This window comes from Solenopsis invicta, chromosome 2, assembly GCF_016802725.1.
Source record: "Solenopsis invicta isolate M01_SB chromosome 2, UNIL_Sinv_3.0, whole genome shotgun sequence".
Classification (NCBI taxonomy): Eukaryota; Metazoa; Arthropoda; class Insecta; order Hymenoptera; family Formicidae; genus Solenopsis; species Solenopsis invicta.
In genome coordinates this window covers 24,184,547-24,211,526 of record NC_052665.1, presented here as the reverse complement: position 1 = coordinate 24,211,526, position 26,980 = coordinate 24,184,547, and the positions used below count along the sequence as shown (strand labels likewise).

The following is a 26,980-nucleotide window of genomic DNA, read 5'->3' as shown; positions in this document are numbered from 1 at the left end:
CACGAATCTTCATCTAATAATGTTTCCAATTTTGCGTCTTCGTACACTTTCGGCCTTCCGCTACGTTCTTTGTCTTCGACGTCAAATTCACCGTTCTTAAACCTGTGAAACCACTCACGGCAACTTCTCTCACTTAAGGCAGCCTCACCATATGCTTCTACAAGCAATCGATGCGTCTCGGCTGCAGATTTCTTCAAATTAAAAAAGTAAATCAAAAGCTCCCGCAAATGACGCTTATTTGGCTCAAAACTCGACATTTTCGCACGAAAAAAGATATATGATGCTGATACAAAATCGCTAATATTTTAAGGTTGTGTTGTTGCCAGATGTCCAACCTTACGATATAACGTTTTACAACAGACAATTTCAATCATAACATACTAGTGGCGCCATTTTTTGTGAAACGGCGGAAACTTATTTATACTCCTAATACATTTTTAAATCGTGTTCCCGTCAGGTTTGGCTATCAGGGTGTACATACATATACAAAATGGGATATTTTTATTGCCTCAAACGGACATCTCAAAAATATGCAAAACGAAAAAAAGACAAAATTTGTAAGGTTGAAACATGTCCCTTCTCTGATTTTATTAGTTTGACCTTGAATGGCGTTACCTTAGTTAGAACATCACTTTTTTTTAATACAACCCTCCATTTATTGTAGTATACTATATTCTTGTAGCTAAAATCGAGACGTTTTCAAAATACAATATTTTTTTATTAACCTTGGTAAAAATTACGGATAGAAACGGACAGAAAACGTATCCTATCCGTATTTGTCTGCTTTACTTTGCGTTTCTTAATCCGTAATTACAGACAGAAACCGATAGAATGCGTTTCGTAATCTGTCGGGTTCTGTCCGTAAAAACGATAGACAAATGCCAATTGTCTCCGTTTCTGTCTGTGAATGCGTATACGCATCCTGTCCGTTTCTGACTGCAATTGGATATATACTTATCCTGTCCGTTTCTGTCTGCAAATACGTATACGCGTTCTGTCCATTTCTGTCTGCAAATACGTATACGCGTTCTGTTCGTTTCTGTCTGCAAATACGTATACGCGTGCTGTCCGTTTCAAAGAATGGACAATTATGATAGCTAAGTTACACTATGTTACGTCACATTACCGTAATGTAACCATATACTTATTTGAATTTGGACAAATGTCACGGCTGCTGGCGGTTAGATAGATCTTGCAAACGGTGCATAAGTATATAAAAATATATGGATCAGAGCTATGATTTATAAATTTGTTATTACTATTTCTAATTAATCAACAAACTTAATATTCCCACTAACATCGGATAACGTATTTTTCTATTTAGTTGCAAAGAGCAAAAACACATCAAGTGACCATTGCAAATCATTTATTCGAATAATAATTAGAATAAGTAATACAATACAATAAAACATTCTTTTTATCCAAAAAAGATGCATTTTAAGATATACGCGCACCATTAAAATGTTTCGACAAGAATCAATATTAGAAATAACGATTTTTCAAACGATTTTTGTGACAAATGGCATCAATATCAAAGTCATCCTCGGAATCATTGTTTATGTTGGCAGCGACGGAGGATAAGTCGCAAAGGATACAACGCGGATAGAAACGGATAGTTTTTTTGTACGTAATCGCGGACAGAAGCAGACAGAAATTGCGACGGATACAATGCAGATAGAAACGGATAGAATTTCTGTACGTAATCGCGGACAGAAGCAGGCAGAAATTGCGACTGATACAATGCGTATAGAAACGAATAAAATTCCTGTACGTAGCCGCGGACAGAAGTAGACAGAAATCGCGACGGATACAATGCGGATAGAAACGTATAGGATTGGTTCACGTAATCGCGGATAAAAGCAGATAGAAATCGCGACGGATACAATGCGGATAGGAACGGACCGAATTTCTTCACGTAATTGCGGACATGTGTAGACAGAAATCGCAACGGATACAATACGGATAGATACAAATAGAATTTCTGTACGTAATCGCAGATAGAAGCAGACAGAAATAGAGACGGATACAAATCGGATATATACGGATAGAATTCCTGTACGTAATTGCGGACAGAAGCTGACAGAAATCGTGACGGATACAATGCTGATAAGAACGGACAGGATTCCTGCACGTAATTGCGGACATGTGCAGATAGAAATCGCGCCGTATAGGATGCGGACAGAAACAGACAGAACTTCTGTACGCAATTACGGATAAATACAAGTGAAGTATGATTACAGACACGATGCGGATAGAAACGGACAAGATTGCTGTCCGTAATCGCGGACAGATGCAAGGGAAATGTGATTACGGACAAGATGCAGACGGAGACGGATAGGATCTACTGCAAATGCGGATTTTCTATCTGCATGCTGTATTTTGCGGATAGAACGGACAGCTTGCAGTTAGAAACAGATAGAAATCCTGTCTGTTTCTGTCTGTAATTTTTACTAGAGAAGTACTTTTTGAGTTATAAATTTCCCACTTAGTATAATGCTAATATAATTATCTCGGGTAATGCTAATCTCAAAAGTACTATAACTTTCAAGTTTTATACCATATACAAAAATTATTTAAAGAAGTATAAATAGGTTCTTCAAGAGATATAATACTTGAAAGTTACAGTACCGCTGGTATTAACATTATACCCAAGGGATACCATGTGAAGGTTTATAACTTGAAAAGTATCAAATAAAAAAGAAATATTTTTGCGTTTTGAAAACGTCCCGAGTTCAGTTACAAGAATATCCAACAAACGTAGTCATATAACAATGTGAACGCAATAAAACGGAAGATAACAAGCAAAACTGCCTTTTGCATATGGCAATTTTAGAAAAGTTTTTGAATTAATTCTAAGTAAAAACAAACGGAATATTTTGTTTGCTTTCACAGAGAATTAATCCAAAGACTTTTTATTAGTATACAGGGTGATTTAGAATAACATATTGATTCCGTTGGCATATTCGTAATCGAATTCTGAGACGATTTTTGCTAAAGGAATGTAAGATATACTTTCAAAGAATTATGACTTGACATTGATTTTCTTTTGATCTATCTCGATCTCAATTTCTAGTTTGATACTGGCATTACGCATGGCAAAAGATGTAGGAAATAAAGTCGCTTTTCCATAAAAACGAAAAAATAACAGCTATCACGTCGTATTTTCACATGTAACACTTTTATGTGTCCTGTATGTAACAGACCTACGGAAATCTTATCTCTTGTCGAGTACTGAACATACGTTAGATGTTAAATCTAGTGTAAATTCTGTATATGCAAATGGCGTCACGCATCTCTAAATGCGCATGGCGCTGCTGAAAGCTGTTCCGCGAAAATGAAATATAATGTTAATATAATTATATATGATGTAATATAAATATTATATCACATTTTACATAATGATAATGTACATTAAATATAAAATATGTTATATAAGTTTTGTTATGTTGCTATTATTTCAATATGACGAAATAATGAAAGAATGTAATAGTGACATAAAATAGTTATACCGTACCCCAATGATAATTTAAATTGCATTTATATAATTGTGAGGTGATATCTATTATGTTAAGTGTTCCAGTGTAATGTTGCTGCTATATTCTGTGTTTGCTGGGTATGCTATAAAAAAAATAGAGGTTCTTATTTAAAAATTTTAAAATGTTTCTGCCCTGACTTCGGTAACACCAATCAAGGTCAAACTGATAAAATTAGTAAATAAACATGTTTAATCTTGCAATTTCTGTCTAAAATGTTTTTTCTTATAAATAGTATGCAATATGCTAGCAGCAATGCAGACAACAATACTGATTGCTACTTGCATACTCCAAGGACTAAAAGCAGTTTATTTTACCAATTGTCTTTTTTTATGCATATGTTGAAAAAATAAGCGTAGTCAAATAATCTTATATTTAAAAAGATCAAGTTTAGTTTTTTTTGTAATTTTAAATGGAATGTTTTTAAAATAAGATGTTTATAATTTGATGGTTCTGAGATCTTTATTTTTTTCTAATTAAAATTGTGTTCAAATTTAATGAAAAGTGCAAGATATATTTGTCATGATTAAGATTTAAAAATTTGTGCGAGATTCTGTGTCACGCGCTGAGCACCATTGCGTGCAAAAATTATATGTGTGATGATCAATTCTCATCTGGCGCGTGGTTTGCTGAATATAAACATACACACGCATATTTACACAACTTGCACATAATGATGCTCAACACATGAATCTTGCATGAATTTCCGAACTAATCATGGCTAAATATTGAGATTTATTGTATAAATTAAAAAAAAAAAACTTTTTTATATTTAATTAGGCAAGAGACATAATAGAAGGAATAAAAAAATAACAAATGTTTCATGTATTTTCCTTATTAACTATTGAACTGTTTCTTATTCCCTGTTTTTTCTATTATGTCTATTATGCATCCTTTCTATTAGGCATCCTTTCTCTTATTATTAAATAATGTTTCATCTGATTCACGTAACGCATCTTTACATTTTATTATGCATAATACAGAATTCTGAGTGTATGATGTATTAAACTTTGTATACTAATAAATATTTATTTTCATTCTTAGACATATATTCTTAAACGCAACTGTGTTTTCTTGAAATAATATATTAGACGTTTTATTTATATATATCATACAGCACAGAACACCCCACCAATGTTGCAGCAATTTTGTAACGTTTTTGCAATACTGAAATATATTGTATTTTATGTTATATGGGATGCTTCACAGAAAATAAAAAGCATTGAATATTATTCCAATATACAAAATTATTTGATCATCTAAATCATTAATTTTTTTTAATTGTTTTAATGAAGAAAATTTAATAAAAATTATATTCTGTTCACATTTTCTTCCAAAATATAATCAGAATATAATCATTTATAGAGGCGATGTTGTAGAAGGAATTGCGAGTTTGCTTTCCGTACCAAAAATTTGAGTTTAAATCCATCCAGAATGGTATAACTCTGAATCGGTTTCTCATCGATTTTAGAAGCGATTGCCACCACTATCTCGGAAGACAAAAGCATACCGCCGAGAGTAACTCTATCCAAGAAAGTTTCTTCTAATAGGCCGTTCGGAACCGGCATTAAAACTGTAGGTCTCATATATCTATGGATATATGTAGAAGAGATCGCCTACGCGCTGACAAGCGTATGATATAAGAAAATAAAGAAGAATAATCATTTATACAGAGTCTCCCAAAATTCGCACATTTGAAGTATAAGATACACTTTATGCTAAAAGAAATAACTTTTTCCTTTAGCAAAATTTCATAGGATTCATAGTTTTTGCGAGAGAGATGGTTAAAACGAATACGTGCTCTTGTCTATGTGGCGCTCAGGGCCGATGCGTGATCCTCACTCACATGTTCCTAGTCTTCGGCTAGTATTTATAAATAATGTCTTAATATGTTAATACGGTTTTGATTAGTTCATGGCATTTAAAAAATGTACATAAAACAGTCTTAAATATAAGAATTAATTATGAATATCGAGTCGTAATTTTCTCTTCCATATTGTATTGTTTAAAATATGAAAAATTAATAAAATAAATATTAATTTTATTCTTTACGTAATAAATAAAGTAATTGTCTAATTTTGTAGGTTTAACTGAAAATAAAAATAAATGTATAGACAGTAAGATGATTTACGCAAACCAAGTGTTCTCCAATTATTCCAAATATTTTACAGTTGCGTATGATAGTTAAATTAATAAATAAGTTAAAATAGTGATACTATAAACCTAATTGATACAGTAAGCCTAAAGAATAATTTATTAATTAAGAAAGTACATGAAAAATCCTCAAATGATGGAAAATTTCTCTATTGTGTAATCATAAAGTCATTAAAAATAACAAAAAAATTATAAAATACCTTAAGAACAAATTTTCTTTTTACTTTTTTATAACTAAAAGTACATAGAACTTGTTCAAAGTTATTAATTTTTTAAATGCTATAATAATTACAAAAATATTTAAAATCTTTGTAACGGTTTTATTGGTATCTGGAAATGTATCACACATCTTTAAACTTTTATTTAATTGTATCAGCAGGATTAAAAAAACTGTAAAAAGATAAAAATTGTTTTGGTACAAATAAAAGAAAAAATTACATTTTTTGAAAAATAAATGATTTTTTTGAAATGTATCAAAACAATTTTTCATTTTTTACTACTTTTTAAATCCTACTGATACAATCAAATAAAAGTTTGAAAACTGTGTGATAAATTTTAAGATAAAACTATTATTGAGATTTTAAATAGTTATGTAATTATTATAACATTAAAATAATTAATAACTTTGAACAAGTCCTTTATATTTTTAATTGTAAAAAATAGAGTTCTTAAATTAGTTCTTAAAAATTTTTTACTTATTTTAAAACAATTATCTATATTGTGTTGAAGGACTTCCGTTTCCGGTAGCGAGAGTGACTGACGTGTGTGTGTGTGGAGAGTGCGAGTGATAAACAGGTATTAGGGGATAGGGTGAGACGTGGTGGAGTGCGAGGAGGTGAAGGGAAAGGGAAGGGGCTGGTGGTAGAGGGTGAATAAGGGTAAAGGGCCGGGGGAAAAGAATAAGGAGACAGGAGGGATAGTAGGGTTGGGACGGGATTTGGAGGTTAGACGGGAGAGCTGGTTTAGAGTGTAGAGAGAAAGCAGAAAAGAGGGAGGGTAGCGACATCGGGCGGTAGAAGTGAGAAGCAGAGCAGGAGAGAGTAAGTGCAGTAGCGGGAAATTTTGAATTAGAGTAACGTTTGAGTAATCGATTTAATATCTTAATATATGATTTTATATTTTTGCATTTGCTACAGCGGTATAATAATTATAAAAATAAGCTAAAATATTATAAAACTTGTTTAAATTGTTTTTTTTTTAGAGTAAAAGTGATCATCTTAAATATAAAAGAGTCATATTTTCTAGTAAATGTTTTCTACAAAAAAAAAATATATATATATATATATATAGATTACTTAAAAGAAATTTTTGTTTTTCTTTTACAACCCGACTGCAAGTAAATAAACTCGTGAATAGGAAGTAGGCAGGTTAGAGGAAAGACGAGATGGAGAGAGAAAGGGAAGTAGAGGAGGGGACAGGGGAAGAGAAGAGGAGGGTGGGGAGACCGAGCAAAGCAGAGGGGATGAGGGATAGAGCATATAGTCTATCGCTGATAGAGGCGTTTAAGAGAGGAGAGAAAAGGAAGGAGATAGATGCATTACAGGCAGATATCTTTAAGAAAAGTATAAAGGTAGTGAGATCGCCGGAAAAACAGCTAAAAAAGCAGTCGGAAAAACAGCTGGAAAGGCAAGAAGAAGGGGGTTGAGTGAGATATTAAGGGAAGTAAGGGAGGGTTTTAAGGAAATTAAAGCGGAATTAAGAGAGGTAAAGGAGGGGAAAGCAGAGATGAGGTAATGGATGGAAGAAATGAGGAAAAGATTAGACAGTTTAGAGAAAAGAGTGGAAGAGATAGAGAAAGGTAGGAGGAGGGAGGAGAAAGAGGAAGGGGATGAGGAAAGGAAGGAAGAGGAAGGGGTAAAGCAGATGGAGAGAGGGAGAAAGGGAGAGATGAAGGAATTAGAAGAAAGGATGAAGAGAATAGAGTTAGAGGGGGAAAAGAGGAGAAGGGAAGAAAGGAAGAGAAATATAATAGTAAAAGGAGTGAAAGCAAAGGAGAAAGGAATAGAGGGGTTAAGAAAAGAGATAGAAGAGATAGTGGGGGCACCGGGGCGACAGCGAGAGTGGAAGGAATAAGGAGTATAGGGAAAAAAGATAAGAAAGGAAGGGAAATGGTATGGGTAAGATTAGCGAGTGTAGGGGAGAAAATTCAAGTGATGAAAGGAAAAGCAAAGCTGAGGGAAAGAAGGGAGTGGATAGTGGATGATCTGACAGAAAAGGAGAGAAGGATAGAGTGGTGGATAAGGAAGGAAGCGGAAAGAATAAGGAGGGAAGGTAGGAAAGTAAGAGTAGGTTATATGAAAATATGGATTGAGAAGAAATTATGGGTATGGGATGAGATTAAGGATGAGTTGAGGGAATGGCACGGAAAAGAAGTAAGAGAATGGAAGGGGGGGATGGAGAAGGGTAGAGGAGTGGAAAAAGAGAAAGAGGATTTTTAGTAGGGAGGTGGACGGAGGGAGAGGGAGAGGAAGAAATAGAAGGAAATACAGAAAATGAGAAGCATAGGAAAAAGAGGAGGAATAAGAAAAAAGAGGATGGCAAAAAGTATAAAATAGGCTTTTGGAATGTGGCAGGCATGGAAAATAAAGAGAAGGATTTCAGGGAGACTAAAAAAATGGGATGTGATGTTCCTGAGTGAGACTTGGTTACAGAAGAAGGGATGGGAAAGAGTTCGAAAATGGCTGCCAAAAGGATACGTGTGGGAAGTGCAAGAGGCGGCAAGGAAGAGTAAGAAAGGGAGGGCAATGGGAGGAATGATTGTGGGGATAAGGGAGGGGATAGGGAGAGAAAAGGATGATAAGGAAAGAAAAGAGGAGGGATTACAAGCAGTAAAAGTAAATTTAGGGGGAGAGTGGTGGAGACTAATAGGAGTATATGTAAATAGAGATTTAGAGGGAAAAATGGGAAGGCTGAGAGAGTGGATGGAGGACAGAGAGGAAGGTGTTAATAGGAGGGGATTTCAATGCTAGGACGGGGAGAGAGGGGGGAAGAATAGGTGAGGATGAAGAGGGAGGGACAGAACAGGGAAAGAGGAGCTCGAAGGATGAAAAGATGAATAGAGAGGGAAAAAAGCTATGTGGTTATATAGGAGAATTGGGATGGTCAATATTGAATGGAAGCGTAAAGGGGGATGAGGAGGGGGAATGGACGTATACAGGAGGGAAGGGAGGGACCGTAATAGATTATGTGATCGGGAATGAGGAGACAAGAAGGAAGGTGGAAAAGATGAAGGTGGAGGATTGGGTAGACTCCGATCATCAGCCGATAACGGTATGGGTGGAGGGAGGAGGCCGGAGGGAAGAGAGGACCGGGAAAAGGAAAGGGAGAGGAAGAAGGGGGGTTTGGACGGAGAAGGGAAAAAAGAAATTTGAGGAATACCTTGCGAAGAGGGATAATGATGGTGAGGGGGTAGGGGAGGTTTGGAGGGAAATGAAGAGAAAAGTAGAAGTGGCATTAGAGAGAGTAGAGAAGGAAGAGAAGAAGGAACGGAGAGGATGGTGGGATGAGGAATGTAGGGATAGAAAAAGAGAGGTTATGGAGGAGTTAAGATGGTGGAGGAAGAGAGGGGGAGAAGGGAAAAAATATAAAGAAATGAGAAAGAGGTACAGGGAACATTGTGAGGAGAAGAAGAAAAAGGAGAGGGAAAGATGGGAGAGGGATATAGAAGGAATAAGATCCGAAAAGGACGTGTGGAAGGTAGTGAATAAAGGAAGGAGGAAGAGAAAGAGAGTCATGGAAGGGATTGAAATGGGGGAGTGGGAAAAACACTTTAGAGGGGGGGGTAGAGTGGTGGATAAGAGGGGAGGTAATGGGGAGAGGGGTAGAGGAGGAAGAAGAGATTAGTAGAGAGGAAATTGGTAGGGCGATAAGGAGATTGAGGGACGGAAAAGCGGTAGGAGGGGATAGGATTACGAATGAAGTATGGAAATATGGGGGAAAAGAAATAAGGGAATGGCTGTGGGAGATATGTAATAGAGTGGAAGGGAGAGGGATGGCCGGAAGATTGGAGAGAAGGGATAGTGGTACCGATAGTGAAAAAGGGGGAGGGGGAAAAGGTAGAAGACTATAGGGGGGTTACGCTTACGCAAACGGCGTATAAAGTGTACGCGGCGGTTTTGGCGGAGAGATTGAGGGAAGAAGTAGAAAATAAAGGGATATTATCACCGAGTCAAACGGGGTTTAGGAGAGGGGTAGGAACGATAGATCACATATACGTATTAAATTATTTAATAAATAAGAAAATAGCGGAAGCAAAAGGCAAAATAGTAGTTATGTTCGTGGATATGAAAGCAGCGTTTGACTCGGTGGATAGGGAGATACTGGTACAGACAATGAGGAGGAAAGGAGTGAGAGAGAGTCTGGTGGTGAGGTGTGAGGAAGTTTTGGAGGAAACAATAAGTAGAGTAAGGGTGGGGGAAAGAGAGGGGGGAAACTTTTGGACAAATAGAGGAGTGAGACAGGGATGTCCGTTGAGCCCATGCATGTTCACACTACTACTAGCGGATTTGGATGAGGAATTGGAGAAGGGGGGATGGGGGGGAGTAAAGGTGAAAGGAAGAAAAATTTATTCCCTGGCGTACGCGGATGATGTGGCGGTGGTGGCAGAGGATGAAGCAGGGATGAAAGGGTTAATAAAAACAGAAGAATATGTAGAACAGAAAAGATTAGAAGTAAATGTGGAGAAGACAAAAGTGTTGAGGTGTAGAAGAGGGGGTGGGAAACAGAAAAAGATAATATGGAAATGGAAAGGAAATGAAATAGAGGAAGTGAAAAGGTGTAAATATTTGGGCTACATGATGATGGCAAATGGGGGACAGAAAGAACATATAGAGGAGAGAGTCAAAAAAGGAGCGGTGGTGATGAGAGAAGTATGGGGAATAGGGAAAAGGAAATTTGGAAAGAACTGGGCTAGAAGGATGTGGTTATTTGATAGGTTGGTATGGACGGTGGTTAGCTATGGGGCAGAAATTTGGGGGTGGAAAGAAAGGGAAAAGGTAGAGAGGATACAGGACAGGTACTTGAAATGGGTAATAGGGGTGGGAAGGTACACACCGGGGTACATGGTAAGGGTGGAGATGCAGAGGGAAAAATTAAGGGGAAGGGCAGGAATGAGGGCATGGAGTTATGAAAAGAAACTGGGTGAAGGAGGAGGGGGGAGTTGGCAAGGTTGTGTTGGGACGAGATAAGAGGTAGAGCGAAGGAGGGAAAGGTGATGGGAAAATGGGAGGAAGAAAGAAGAAGTTTCTATGAAGAAAAGAGCTGGAACATCAAGGAGATAGAAAAGTTGAGAGAAGAGGGAGGGTTAAGGGGGGAAGAGGTGGTGGCAAAAGAGAGGAGGCGGCAGGAAGAGGAAAGGTGGGAAAAAATTAGGAGTTTGAAGTTCAACAGATGGTACAGCAGAGTGAAGGGAAAGGTAGTGCCGGAGTACTTGAAGAGGGATTGGAAAGAGGAAAGATGGAAAAGGATTGCGAGGTTTAGGTTAGGAAATGGTATGAGAGGAGATAGATACTGGGAAGAGAAAGAGAAAAGAAAGTGTAGGATATGTGGATGGGGAGAGGAAACGTGGGAGCATATATGGGAGGAATGCACGGATTGGGGGACGGAGAAGGGATGGCAGGAGATGGTAGGAGAGGTTTTAGGTGAGAGGGGGGAGGGAGAAGTTTGGATGAGAAAATTGGAGGAGATGCGGGAGGGAGGAGGGTGGCTGGGTATGAATGAGAGTGTAGAAGGAAGAGAGGAAAGGGTGGAAAAAAGCGGCGGAAACGGAGGTCCAAAGAATGAGTGTGGAGGTGTGGATGGATGAGTGATTTTTCTCTCTCTCTCTCGTGCGTGGTAAAAGAAGCAATGAATAAAAAGGTTGAAACTATGTAAGCGGAGCGGAAGTCCGCAATGTACTCCGCAAGGAATAAAGTACCTACTATTATTATTACTATATTGTGTTGAAAAAATTTTATTTTGTTTTAAATAAGTAATTAAAAAAATTGTTTATTTTTCATAAAATAGAATTTTGCTTTTTTTTATACCGAAACAATTTACAAACATTATTTTTTTTACAATTTTTTAAATCCTGCTGATACAATTACATAGAAGTTTGAAAGACGTGTGATAAATTTTATGATATCGATAAAACTTACTGAGATTTTAAGTGTCTTAAATATTTTTCGTTATTTTTAGTGACTGTTATACAATAAAGCAATTTCTCATCATTTGAAGGTTACGTACTTACTTAATTAATAAACTATTCTTTAGGTTTAGTGATATTATTTAAACTACTTATTTATTGATATACTATTTAACTATCATACACAACTGTGAAATATTTGGAATAATAGAGCGCCAGTGGTACCTTATTTTTAAAAAAATAAACATTTTATTCAGAGTTTTCTATTTGCACCCACAATAGTTTTACAGTTTCTGATAGATTAGAACAAAAGTTCTGTTGATTTGAGCAAAATAATTCAAGTTTAAAAATATGGGATGCCAACTTTCTGTAGTACCTCATGTTATGAAAAAAATAAATTAAATCACAAAATTTTATAATTCTCGAAGAGTTCTATAGTTCTTGATTAATTTTACGAATAGTTCAGCATATTTACTATTTTTAAACAATTTTTTATTCTGACCGCTGGCACCCCATCCTTCGTAGAATACGATGTTAACAGTTTTGATCGATTTGTTGACGGTTTTCGGTAGTTCTCGCATACTTCTGACCATTTCGAAAACAGTTCTATCGGTTATTTATTTCTAAACAATTTTTAAACCTATACATTGGCACCTCATTACAAGAATAAAGTACTATTTTATTGCAAGTTCTGAATGGCTCTTTAACATTTTACGATAGTTCTGCGATAGTTCTAAAGCTTTTTATAAGTTTTACCAAGAGTCCCAGCTTTAAACGTTTTTAAATGATTTTTAAACCTGCTATAGGTGTTAGCGCACGGGTTTAAAAATTATTTTAAAATGTTTAAAGGCCGGAACATTTTACGAAACTTATAAAAAGCTTTAGAACTATTGTAGAATAATCGAAAATACTTAAAACTCGTCCAGAATTTGCAATAAAAGATATATATTTAAACTGTACATTATTTTTTACATTTATATATACTTAAATATTAGCAGATAATATTTTCGATCCAGTAATTATTATAGTGTTAAATTAAAATAAATTGTAAAATTATTTTTATTATTTATGAAAATTTAATACAAAGTAATGTAAACAATAATTATATGAGCATAGGTACATCACACTGCTGCAAAACCGAATAAAAACATATAATTTAAACTAAAGAGTGTTGCTGCAGCGAATCGGCGATAATCAATTGGCATTCAGAGATACTAGATGACAAACAATTGCAGTACGGCATTCAAGCCTATCTTCACCTATTCTTTCTACATGCTGTAGGAGAAGTAAAAGATTACGAATGACAATTTTATGCTAGATTGGAAACGTTTGCAACCGTACTACGGCATATAAAGAAGATAGATGAAGATAGGGCTTATTCTTTTCACCTGCCGCATGCCGTAGCACGGCTGTAAACGTCTGCAATATGGCATAGGATTGCCATCCATCCTCTTTTTCTCAGACATCAAAATTTAAAAATTTTAAAAATTTGTTAGAATTTTGCTCATAATTATCTCGGACGTCTTCAAAAAATCTCCTCAAACACTCTAAATAAAAAGAATGATGTTCGGAAAAAGAGAACGAATTGCAACCTTATGTATAGGATAATTACATATATTATAAAAAATCCTGAAAAATAGTAAGATTCTTGAAGTCGGTCGTATTGAACTCATGACGCCATAAGCGAGATGTTGTGCCCGATAGTGGTCCAGACACGTTGTAGGTATTTCGGGATTCGCTTTCGCCCAAAGAGTTAGAACTTACGGGACAGCAGCAGCTCAGGGTTGCCAATCAAGAAACACCTTTCTTGTCACAATATATATGATAGATTTATTTTTAATACTTCTTGTTATACAGGCAGTTATATTACAGGCACTTATATTTAGATGTCTTGTTATATTGGACCGCGGTGCGCGTTATCTTCTTTTGTATTGTGTCACGGCTCTACGTAAGTTATAAGTTACGCACGGCCGTGATGTTACTTTGACGGTTGTTAAAATTATTTTCCGCCGTTTCCCGATTCAGAGGCCCTTTTTATCCTCCAATATTGCTGATGCTGAATTGCAGGTCGGCTGTACGCTGAATCGGCAGCGGTACGACATCCGACGAAAGACTATCTTGTCTTCCGTCGTTGTTGCGTTTTCTGCCTGCGATGTCTTTCGAAAGGAAGTTTTGAAAGACGATCCGCGTTTTCGTTGCTCTCGCGTTTTGGTCGATTTTGAAGCGCCAGTATTTGCTTAAAATTAATATGCATAGCAACGAAATCGTTTTTTGTTGCTATGCAAACTGGTGTTAGCTTAGGCTACAACAAAGAAATCACATGTAAAAGTTTCTTGCGTGCCATTTGTTAATAAAAAGAATTTGTATAAAACGAAATAATAAGAGCGCTTTAAGGGTAAGCTAAAGATGTTCTTTTTTAACCGACTAAAAACAATTAATTTTTGCGCATGCTGTTTTTCTAATTGCATTTACAGATTTAAAAATCTTTAATTAAAGTATAGGCATTAAAGTACTTCATAGTGATCGACTTTGTGCCGAGAATGTTAAATTTACATCTTTTATATCTAATCTTAGTCCAACATGGCATCTAGAGTTGTTAATGGGTGCCAATGGGTTGCTTCATACAAATATTTGACAGTTTTTTTTTCTACAAAACGAGATTACTGTGAGGTGCAAATTACACGCAAAAACAACATAGAATTTCAGAAATTTAGTTTAGAAATCTACTATAAAAGATTTGTGTGTCTAAAAATTTATGCATGCAACGAAGATGAAGCATGGTAAATAGAACAGTTATTGTGGAACACAATAGGTAACAGATTATACATTAGATGGCATTAGAAGTCGAACAAGGACAGATGGGTGCGTTGGACAAAGAGCATTAACCTATTTGCTTGGTCTTAGCGCTATTTCCCTTATTTTTCCCTCCGCGCACAACCGCGTGTTTTTCAACTTGTTCGGAAAAAAGCATCTGTAATACCGGTGAATTTGAGTATTATTTTAACATCTCCTTAAAACACTTGTAAAAATAGGCCTCAATTATTTTTTCCCCCCGACAATCCGTAAATAGTTATAAAAAAGCACATGAAGCTTATAGGAATATTCCCAGGTAGGAAAACTGTTGAAAGGAGTAAAAAAAATATGCTTTTACGTATAAAATTCAAAGATGACTTTACTTGTAATCTACTTTTATGAATTTGATAAATATGAGATAAGTTACATTTTCACAATAAAACGCACTATAACGAAATAACATGAAAGACGAAATTTCATCGTTAATATGTTACGTTTCACGTTTTATTAGTTCTAATTTTTTTTTGCAATATTACATCGTCAACGCGGAATTCTTTTGGCCAACTATTTAGAAGACTTAATTTCAGACGAGAAGGCTTTATTGATCATTAAAGTTCTATATGTATAAAAATTGTATATTTTATTTATTTTAGTATAATTATAAAAAAATATATAAACTATTGTATAAATTATAAAATTTATATTGCAGGTGCTCGCGTCATTGAAGCACAAGATTGACCAATTTCTATCGAAACATAACAATGTAGATTTCTTGGTTGAACAAGCAAAATTATTTCTGATTGGTCGAGAAAACAAATTAATAAATGCAAGAAGAAATGTAATAGAAGCTACTGCTCAATCATCGTCTAATAAAAGGCATTCTTTGACCAATGAATCATTTTCAAGAGGTATTTTTTGTTTCATAAATATATTCTAAAAATTAGATAAATTTTTTTTCTGTCATACTTAAGCTACATGAATATTGATTCATTCCTTTTTTTTTAATTCTTTCATTTTCACTTCTTCGCTTTTTCCAACTTCATGACTACGTTAATTATATCTTGTAAATTTTGTGCACACTGGAAGTATTTAAAAGATGTATGTATCAATACAATATATTTTTGCACATATGTGATACTGATGTTTAAATTATCTATATCAATTATATTTACAGGGGAGCCAAAGAGAAGAAGTTTAACGTCATCATTTACACAAATGTTCAAACGATCGAGTGGTAATTTTGGTTCAAGTTCGACCAATTCTATCAATCAGCCGTCCAGTATATCAGAAGATCAGCTACAACTAGTCGGATCTGGATATAGGTAAATTGTTTGATATCTGATTAATTACTGTGCGTTAGAGTAAATTATATATAGATCGATATTTTATATAGATCTTAAGATTTTTATTTACAATTGTAATTTAATTTATTTTTATATATGTATATGTTAAGGTACAGAAAAAAATATTAGTATGCTTAATAATTTGGAACATGGTTGTTATGTAAAAAAAATTATCTCTATTAATGATAATTTTTCTTAAAAATCCTTCATATAATTTTTCAGAATTTCTCTATAATATCCAATAATATTTAACTTTTTTTCTTGAATATAAATAGGTATTTGTATAGTTTTTTTATATATACATATTTGATATCAAAATTAAAACATTACCTATTCTGATTCCTAAAAATAGGCGAAATTTAAGAGAATAAATTTGTCAAAAATAATCTTAAGAAATATTCAAAAAAGCATTTTAAAGCTATAAATTTCTAGTTTCGAGGTTAATAATTTATTAAACAATTTACTAATTGCTTATGAAACTACACGGGTTCAAATGGGGATGTGTTAAATTACAAAATTTTTTACAAACAAAATGATCTTTTTTGTTTCAATGTTGAATGACTTGATGGATAAAAATTGTGTAACACTCTACAAATGCAAATTAAAGGTAAAGATTTACATTTTTGAATATTGTAAATCGTATTTTTGTGAAATTTTTATTTCACGCCATAAAACTGTAACGCTGGTACTTTTCGGTGTGTTCGGAATCTCGGGATAGGTCGCTCGGATGTGCTCGCCGAATGCTAGGGTTTGAGAAATAATAACTCCGTGGTTTCAGTATAATGATAGAAATGTGTAAATATATTCGTTCAATGTAACTTAAGTACAAAAAAATAACAACTTCGTGATTTGGTTATGAAAAGTCTAACGGTGTAGATATCTTTAATATAATTCAATTACAAGGAAACCTAAATCGTTAAGTGTTTGATTAAACGATGTAAACGGAAATTTTACGCAACGGCGGGAACTCCGAGAATAGACAGCGGGCGCGTTTGATTAAACAGTATAAACGGAAACGGTGCGCATCGGCGCGAAAGAAAGCGCAACGATGTTCTTTTTGATAGAACTCAGATACGGAAACAAACTAAATGACGTCTATTAAGCTGACACAGCCACTTCAGCACAATTTAATAAAACATACACAGAAATTTAGTGCTTTTTTGTTGCTAATTTGTTGCTCAATTCCGGATTTTGTTGCTCCAGCCGATTCGGAGAAAATAGTGGCTGTGCTGACTTAAGATTAAAGCTAGCACAGCCATAAAAAAAAAAATAAATAAAAAAAAACAATACAGATTCTTTTTCTATTAATTTGTTGCTAATTTGTTACTCAATTCCAAAATTTGTTGTTCCACCTCTAACCCCTGAAAAACCGCCCTAACAAGTCGTACATTAGCACAATAGAATAAAATTTATATTTAATAAGGTATTTCGAGTGATTTCGTTTCTACGAATTTGTTGCTCGCGATTTTTAATAAATCCGATTTTGTTGCTCTACCCCCGACCCTCAAAAAGCCACCCCGAACAGTCATACGTAAACACAATTTTAAAAAATTAATATATAATAAGATATTTTGACTGATTTTGACTCTCCGATTTTGTTGCTCGCGATTTTCGACAAATTTGATTTTCTTCCTCCACCCCAATTTTCAAAAAACCACCCCGAACAGTCTTACGTGAGCACAATTCTCCAAAATTAATATTTAATGAGATATTTCGACTGATTTGGTGTGTGTGATTTTGTTGCTCGCGATTTTCGACAAATCCGATTTTTTTGCTCCATCCCCGACCATCAAAAAACCACCCCTAACAGTTCTAGGCAAGCACAATTTTTCAAAATTAATATTTAATAAAATATTTTGACTGATTTAGTCTCTATGATTTTGTTGTTCGCGATTTTTGATTTTTTGAAATTCGCGAGCAACAAAATCGGAGAGGGATAGCTTTTCGGGGGTTGAGGGTGGTGCAATAAAATCGGATTTGTTGAAAATAACGAGTAACAAAATCGGAGAGTCGAAATTAGTCGAAATATCTTATTATATATTAATTTTTTAGAATTGTGCTTACGTAAGACTGTTCTGGGTGGCTTTTTGAGGGTCGGGGGTAGAGCAACAAAATCGGATTTGTTGAAAATTGCGAGCAACAAAATCACACACACCAAATCAGTCAAAATATCTCATTAAATATTAATTTTGGAGAATTGTGCTCACGTAAGACTGTTCTGGGTGGCTTTTTGAGGATCGGGGGTAGAGCAACAAAATCGGATTTATTAAAACTCGCTAGCAACAAATTCGTAGAAACAAAATCACTCGAAATACCTCATTAAATATATATTTTATTCTATTGTGCTAATGTACGACTTGTTGGGGCGGTTTTTCAGGGGTTGGAGATGGAGCAACAAATTTGGGAATTGAGCAACAAATTAATAGAAAAAGAATCTGTATTGTTTTTTATTATTTTTTTATTTTTTTTAATAGCTGTGCTAGCTTTAATCTTAAGTGAGCACAGCCACTATTTTCTTCGAATCGGCTGGAGCAACAAAATCTGGAATTGAGCAACAAATTAGCAACAAAAGAACACTAAATTTCTGTGTATGTTTTATTAAATTGTGCTGAAGTGGCTGTGTCAGCTTAATAGACGTAAATGACTAGAGCAGAGCTCGCAACGATCTGCACATTTCGGGCCTATTCCTGAAGCGACGCCCACTTCTTCCCCCGCTACCGCTCGCCGCTCGAAGGTCGAGCTCGCGAATACGCGAGCGGCGCTCTGCCTCAGGAGTGTCCCTAAGTAAAAATACGCTAGTAGCGTACCTTTCGAGAAAAAATTTTTTTTTAACTTAATTTTTATAATAACAAAAATGTACGGTAATTAGAATTTAGATAATAGCTTTCCACATCACCCATGAGGTACTATTATTGATGCGTTTTTTTTATGTGGTTTCCCCAGTAGGCCTAGTCCACTAAAAAATCAAAGAAAATAAAATATATGGTTCAGGATTAAAATATTTTGTATCGTAAAACACTTGACTAAATCCAAACAAAGGACAGTAGAATATTTCTTTAAATATTTAACTGCGTAAAATGCAGAATAGATTTTTTAATAAATTACTGCGCATAGCGCAAAATGTTTTTGTATATTTAACTGCGTTAAAACGCAGAATACATAATTGAACAATTTACTGCGCACAGCGCAGAATGTATTTTTACATTTCACTGCGTCAAAACGCAGAAAAGATTTTTTTAACAATTTATTAATTTTCTTTTTTGTGCCGTTTGCACGATTGCACTAAAACTGGTATATCAACCGAGATATTGGAAGAACTAGTTCGCATTAATGAGGATAATGATGCATCGCTTAAAGATGAACGTTTCTCATTTTTTATTAATTTCATTTTAGAAAACGAGCTTTCGCATAAATATATCGAGTCAAACATGGAGAAAATTCAAAGACCGAAATTCTTGAGGGAAGGATAATGCGATGCATTTAAAATTTTAAAAAAATCTGCTCCCCTTGGTCGCGTTTTTAAAGAAAGGTCATATTGCAAATTGCAAAGTTCTACCTGAAGATCTAAGCTTTGTTCCTCGATTTGCGCAGTGAGAGGATTTTCAAAAAGAATTAAATCCCTTCTGAGGCTATCAAAATCTTTAAACCGGGAATCAAATTCCTCTATTAGGGACTCTATTATATATAAATGTTTTTGAAAGTTACAATTTGTGCTGTGTTTTTCGAAAAGAATTAAACAAGAAGGATAAAACTGAAGAATGTTATTTTCAATATGACTCTTAAATAATATTAATTTTCTTCGAAATGAATCCACATGCGAAACTAACTGCGAAATAGTTTGGTTGGTGTTTTGCAGCTTTAGATTTAAATTATTTAAATGATTTATTAAATCTGTAATAAGAGCAAGCTTGCAAAGCGAGTTTATATCTTGAAGTAAATCTTTAAATTCGTCACATTTTGGATCAGACATGTCTTGCAAGAAAAGGAAGATCTCTTTTCTTGTAGCAAAAAACTTTTCTAAACATTTTCCCACTGTGCCACCGAACTTCGCAATATAGAGGCACATCTGTATAAATTGCGTTATGTTCTTGGAGAAAGTGTTGAAACTTCCTATGCGTAAGAAATTTGTGACCGCCTTTAATTGCATTAATCATTTTTGTTACAACTTGCATTGCACTAGACAGTTTAACAACTTTTCCACATAACGCTTCTTGATGAATTATACAATGTATAATAGGAAACTTTAAATTTCGCTACTTTATTTGACCAAGAAATCCAATTTTTGATCCTGTCATTGATCTCGCGCCATCGGTTACAATTGCTGAACATCTTGAAAAATCAGTACCAAATTTTTCAAGAGTTTTGTTTACAGCTTGGAAAATGTCATTCCCGGTAGTTGTTCCATGCAATGAAACAAAATCTAAAAGCTCCTCGACACATGAAAAATCGTTTTGCACAATTCGAGCAAAAATACTCAATTGACTCACATGTCGATTATCGGTGCTTTCATCGAGACATAACGAAAAAAACGAACAAGATTCTAATAAATATTTTAATTTTTCTTCTAAAGAAGAAGCAATAGAATTTATACGAGATTTCACAATATTGGCACTTAAAGGAATGCTAGCAGTTTCTTGAAGAGTTAATGAATTGCCAAATGATTGTACTGCTGCGATGAGGCATTCCTTTACAAATGGATCCTCCGTAAACGATTTCGAATGTTTAGCGATAAGATTTGATATTACATAAGATGCAGTAACGGCTTTTGTGGAAGGTGTAACTTTATCAATATGAGAAATAGAACTACCTTCTTGATAGACTGATTTTAATCCCTCAATTACATTGTATTTCTCCTGGCTCGTATATGTAGAATATATATCTGAATCATTACTATTGTAATGTCTATAAAGTACAAATTTTTTCACAGTAGAAGGTTGATAATTACACAGAAGACAGGTTGTTTTATTATCTACAAAAACGAAAAAAATTTCCTCCCACATTGGATCAAAAAATTGCTCATATCTTTGTGTATTTTCCATCCTTCCACTCATCTTCTCATCCATCTTTCCATCCGTTCTTCAAGTGATCTTTATCACTATCACACAAAAAACACTTTCTGTTTTTATACACTGGAACTTCTCAATTCTATAACTTTTGCAGAACGTTCCACGTGCACGTAACACCAACAATATGCCGTTGAGAAACAGCAGCGGAGATAAACAATTGCCTGTCAAAGCGCGAGCAAGAGTATGCGCATAAAATAAAACCACGAGATTAGAATTTTGAAGATCCATATTATAAAGATAGAAAATGCTACTTGCGTAATAGTGATAGTACTATATGCGCAGTAAATTATTCATTTATGTATTCTGCGTTTTAACGCAGTGAAATGTATAAATACATTCTATGCTGTGCGCAGTAAATTGTTCAATTATATTTTCTGCGTTTTAACGCAGTGAAATGTAAAAAAAACATTCTGCGCGATCGGCAGCTCGGCCGACGAGCCTCGAGCGGTAGTGAGGAGGCCAGTAGGCGTCGTTTCAGAAATCGGCCCAAAATGTGCAGATCGTTGCGAGCTCTGGACTAGGGCGTTCGGTTAAATTATCTTACGGGTCACACGAACGGATTCGGATACTTTGATAATACTTTAAGCGGAGTTGCCGTGAAGCGGCGAACTCGTGAGCGGTTACATAGGCCGTGATTGGCCTGTGTGCCGGCCGGTCGTAATCGCGGGATCGGCGGTGCATGGCGCGGCGGACGGTTTTTGGCTACGCGGGTGTAGCCGACGGCGGAGACCTGCGCGGTCTTTTCTCGCGGGGGTGGACACCCCGCGGGGTACGGTTACTGGTGGGCCGGACACAAGGAACGGCGTCGGTGGGTTGGTCCCGAGAATACCCAGGAGCGGACGGACGGTTCCGATTGGCCGAGAATATCCGGTTATTAGCACGACGAGAATGCCCGTCGTGGTAGGCGGATCGGATTGGCCGAGCATACCCGGCCGCGGGAACGACGAGAATGCCTATTGTACGGTGGAGCGGATTGGCCGAACATACCCGACCGCGGGAACGACGAGAATGCCCGTCATATGGAGGCTGGGTCTAGGATACTCGTTCTCGAGGAGGTGCTCGAGAATACCCGAGCGAGGAAGCGTCGAGTATGTCCGGCGCTGGAGAGGATTTGCAGTGATGGGAGATGGAAAGATATTTCCCATAAAGGGGATTTTTGTACGCATGCGTGAGATGACGTAGTTAGTAAGTTTCAGTGACGGATTTTGGTGCAACATGAAGTGCCTCTGCGCCCTAGACCGCTCGTTACGATGTTTATGAGTTTTCTCCCATTGAATCCTGCACATCTTGAAGCCTGGAGTACGGGCTTCAGGGCGTCTTATCCTTTTTTTGAGTGAGAATCGGAAGATTATTGCTTTTAAAGAGACCTAGCGAAGAGATTTTCCTCCTCCGTAAAAAAAATTGTCACGATATATTTATATTATGTATTGTATTTATACACATGATTTTTTCTAAGCAGCATTCTATTTAAATAACAAAATTAATAGAAACTTTTGCCCTACAATTTTCTTAACATTTCTTTTTTTAACCAATATAAGGGCTCTTGTAGTACCACTAAAACTATGCGTTGATGAAGCTATGTAGCATTGCTTGAATGCGCGTGCGCGAGAAAGATCTTTCCATCTCCCATCACTGAGGATTCGGTGAGATCGGTTGTTCGATGTGATCTCACTTCGGCTGCCCACTGCCGGCTTATATATTGGACTGCGCCTTTGACTATATAAATATGGACTGCTAGTTGACTCTTTTAGGCTGTAAGAAACATCTACAGCGCCCCCATCTCCTAAACGACGATTTTCAGTATAAAATAACATATGGTGTGGCTTTTATACGCGACAGTAATAAACATTTGTGCAATATCCAAAAATTGACACCTATAAAATAGTACTATTAGTGAAAAAATTTTTAATTTTTTTAAATTAGAAAATAAATTTAAAATGAGAAATATAATCCCTACAACGATTCAAGAAACATTAAGAAATGTAAGATTGGATAAATTATTTATTAACTTTGACACACATTAAAGATCTAGAAATATTAGAGAATCATGAATATGTAATAATAAAATTAATTATTACGTATTATTTGAACGTTAAATTAGTTTATAAAGGTAAAATAATTACGTTGAATGAACACAAAGACTTTGTAAGACGTAATTTAATTAAAACTGTTATTTTCAGCGGGCAATAATTTATACTGTACACTTTATTACCCGAAAATAACGGTTCTCTAATGAGGCTTTCTTTTATTTATATGACATCACTTATTTGTTTTTATTTTTAATTTCCATTTTTTGCTTTATATGTTTTATTATTATATATACATTAATTATATAATTTTTTTAAATATGTCTTTAATAATAAAATGTGTATATTTTATATTTATTTCCTTTTAATTTAGCAAAATTGATTCTTATTTTACAGAATAATCGCATATTTTGGAGTGAACGTATAAATTCAAAGCGATATATTGTATTCCGTCTCTTTCTTTTTTGATCTTCTACTATCGCTGTCTTGCTTTTTTGTTTCACATTTCTGCCACTTAGGAGATGGAAGATCTTTCTTACACGAAAACATAGGAAAAGTGGGGGGTAATAGCAGTCCATATTTATATAGTCAAAGGTCTGCGCGGTCGGACGCACCAATCAGCGCGCGCGGTTGGGCCGGCTGGACTGGGAACGCTTGCCGAACGCGGCGCGTGGCACGCATGGTAGCGCGTGATCGCGATAAGGTTAGCCGGGCGCATCGCGTGCTCGGTCTTACGCGTTGTGTTCGGCGTTTCGACCGGAGTGACGGTGTGGTGGAGGGACGTAACATTACAAAACATTGCAAATTTCATAAAAAATATCCGTCAAGTGTTAAAATTTTATACAAACTTTGCAAAGCTCCACAGTATGAAATAAAAATCGCACGCATATGCGGTTTACAGCATTTGAAAGTGTGAATCTTTACTTTTAATTTGTGTACTTAAACGTTGCACGATTTTTTTTTTCACTAAGTTATTCAACACTGAGGAACAAGGTCTTTTTTGCTTCAATGTTGAATTCGTTAAACTAACTTTCACAAAGCTTATCAAAAGAGTGCAAATTAAAGGTAAAGATTTACGTTTTTGAATGTTGTAAACTGTATTTGTGTGCGATTTTTAATTGCAATGTTTTATAGTGTGAAATAAAAATTTCACAGAAATGTGGTTTACAGCATTCAAAAGCATGAAACATTTTTGCTTTAGTGTTAAATAACTCAGTGTAAAAAAATTGTACAATGCTTGACAAGTATGCAAATTAAAAGTAAAGATTCACGCTTTGAATACTGTAAACCGCACATTAGCGTACAATTTTTATTTTACATCGCAAAGCTTTGCAAAGTTTGTAAAAAATTTTGAGATTTACAAATCTACACGGATTTCCCATTTAAATTCGTGTAATTTTGTAAACAATCAGTAAATTGTTTAATGAATTATCAATCTCAAAACTAGAGATTTCTAGCTTTAAAATGCTTTCTTGAACATTTTTTATGATTATTTTTAACAAAGTTACACTTTCTTGAATTTTGACTATTTTTAGGAGTTAGAATAGGTGATGCTTTAATTTTGTTGTCAAATGTATTTTTAACAGTTAGACACAAATTTGCTATACACATTGTTATGAAAGATGCACATTAATAATAATACAAAGTTTAATTATTCAAAAATAAAAATTATTACTTAAAAGGAAAAAAATTTAATGATAGTTTGATAAAGGATACAATTCATATATTACATATGATGTTACTGCTTTTAAGACAAGTAGGGTCATAAAACGTAAGAAGATAATTATTGACTGATTACACACTTGATGTTAAAAGTTAAAAGACGTCTGATTGGATTGTTAATAACACTGAAGAGGACTTAAAGCAGGAGTTGAAACGTATGCGCTTTCAATTTAAAAATTGTAATGTAATTGTAGAATGTACTGCGATTCACACGAGAAAAATAGCCGTTGGCTCAAATTGGCAATTTTGATTTTGAATTTTATGGAGCTTGAATTGTATTTTTTAATTAAAAAAACTGGAAGCAAATTGTACCAATCACTGTTTTATTTTAATAGGCCTGATAATACAAAGAGTTCTATGGAAATTCTGAGGACATTTTGTTTTTTGTTTTTTTTTTATCGATGCGTCCAAATGTTCTATAAAACATGCCGTTTGGGATACAGAACGAAAGATAATATCAACAGTTTAGTTTACATTTAGTTTACAGTTTAATTACGATTCACTCCAGAATGAAGTGGATTTAGGGGACGTTTACATTGGATTGATCTTATTGCTAGTAAGAGTAAAATGAAAATAAAATGTCAAGTAACACATTTAGACCCAAAAAACTTCACTCTGAAGTGAATTGGGATTAGATGGTTGGTATAAACTAAGCCATTGATTTTAGCATTTATATTGTATTCTAGATAGCATGTTTTAAAACGTTCTATGGACATTCTACTGGCCGCGTCGACATTTAACAAATATCTTAAGAACGTTGATATATGGAAATTAATTAGGTTTTACTATTATTAATTATAAAATTATACTTTTTTCTTTTAACAGATATACGAAAGCTTCATGGGAATCGCCAAACGAAGTGACCCCAGTGCAAAATGTTGTATTGTGTGCTGTCATATTAGATGAATGGCTTAAAGAGTTGGCGGCAATCACTCAGGAGCATGCTATTATGTCTCTTACTGATGATAATAAATTTAAATCATCTTAATATGAACGTGAATATAAAACTTAAAAGAGAACATTTGAAAGTATCTTCTTCCGAAACTTTGTAAGATCTCAAAATTTTCGAAATTTTCAAAACTTAAAACTTTTGAAACACTTGAAATATTAATTTAAAAAAGAAAATAATCTGTATAAAAAATTTATAAGATAATAAATAAAAATTCATAAGATAATAAATAAAAATTCATAAGATAATAAATAAAAATAATTTTTTAATTAAAATGTTGATAATATTGTTTTTTGCCAATAAAAATAATTATATTTATCTGTTTTAAATGTTGAAAGATTGATTTTGTTTTAGTGAAAAATATAATTATACATAAGCTTTGTGTACAATTATCAAAAGCAGTATTTTTTGTTAGGAAATAAAAACGCAATATTTTTTTAGAAAATAAAATTTTAAATCTTTTACCCTAGAATGGTTTAAGAGGTGCAAATGCACTTCAAGAGTATTCAAATTACGCTACTAAGCTAGTAGACATTTTTGGTTTGGAATTCCATCCATAATTTACTTTCTGGGAGTTGGATCAGGCCAGTTGTTGTATCAGTTGTAAAACGCTAGCTGCCAAGTTATACATTGAAATTCCACTTGGGGTGCATTTGAACCTTATTCGACCATATGTGTTAGGCGTTTTGTGCAGGTAAGTCAATTTTTTTTGCTTTACTAAAATTAATATATTTTACATATAATTACGTAATTTAAAGATTTTGAGTTTTATAAATTATTAAATGTTATGATTTTTTAATTTTATGGGTAAAATCAATCAAATATTGCTTTGAAGGATAAAATACCTGTTTGTGAAGACCATAATTTTTCAATGTACCCTATGCAACAGTCCTGATTAATAAGGTTCTATAACAAATTTTCATTGCATTTGTATATTTATTTATATTTTAATTTAAAAATATATTTAGACAGGTGTAAATAGGTTTTTTATTGTTTTTCCCATTTTCCAATTTCTGATATTAGGTGTAGTAAAAAGAAATTCATTATGGAAATCGTCGAGTCCGACCGTCATGTAAGCACTGTTTCGATTACCCAGGAGCTAAATATTGCACAAAAAACCGTTTAGAACTACTTAAATAAAGCTGGATACAAAAAGAAGCTCAATGTATGGGCGCCACACGAGTTAACGCAAAAAAACCTCATGGATCGAATTTTTATCTGCGAATTGCTGCTGAATTGCAACAAAATTGACCCATTTCTGAAACGGATGGT

The 26,980-nt window shown here is 34.5% G+C and overlaps 1 protein-coding gene across 10 annotated transcripts in view; it reads left to right on the top strand.

Moving 5' to 3' along the window:
• LOC105201598 (UPF0518 protein CPIJ015043) overlaps positions 1 to 26,153 on the top strand; it is a 133,179-nt gene extending 107,026 nt beyond the window's left edge. For 3 of the 10 annotated variants that reach the window (XM_039446109.1, XM_039446108.1, XM_039446112.1), the window contains 4 exons: positions 15,311 to 15,509; positions 15,688 to 15,699; positions 15,776 to 15,923; positions 25,585 to 26,153. In XM_039446109.1, coding sequence (XP_039302043.1) covers positions 15,311 to 15,509; positions 15,688 to 15,699; positions 15,776 to 15,923; positions 25,585 to 25,747 — 522 coding nt within the window. In that variant the 3' untranslated portion in view covers positions 25,748 to 26,153. The remainder of the gene's footprint in view (positions 1 to 15,310; positions 15,510 to 15,687; positions 15,700 to 15,775; positions 15,924 to 25,584) is intronic. The other 7 variants (XM_039446111.1, XM_026140356.2, XM_039446113.1 and 4 more) reach the window with 5 other exon arrangements.
• Positions 26,154 to 26,980: the final 827 nt, after the last annotated feature.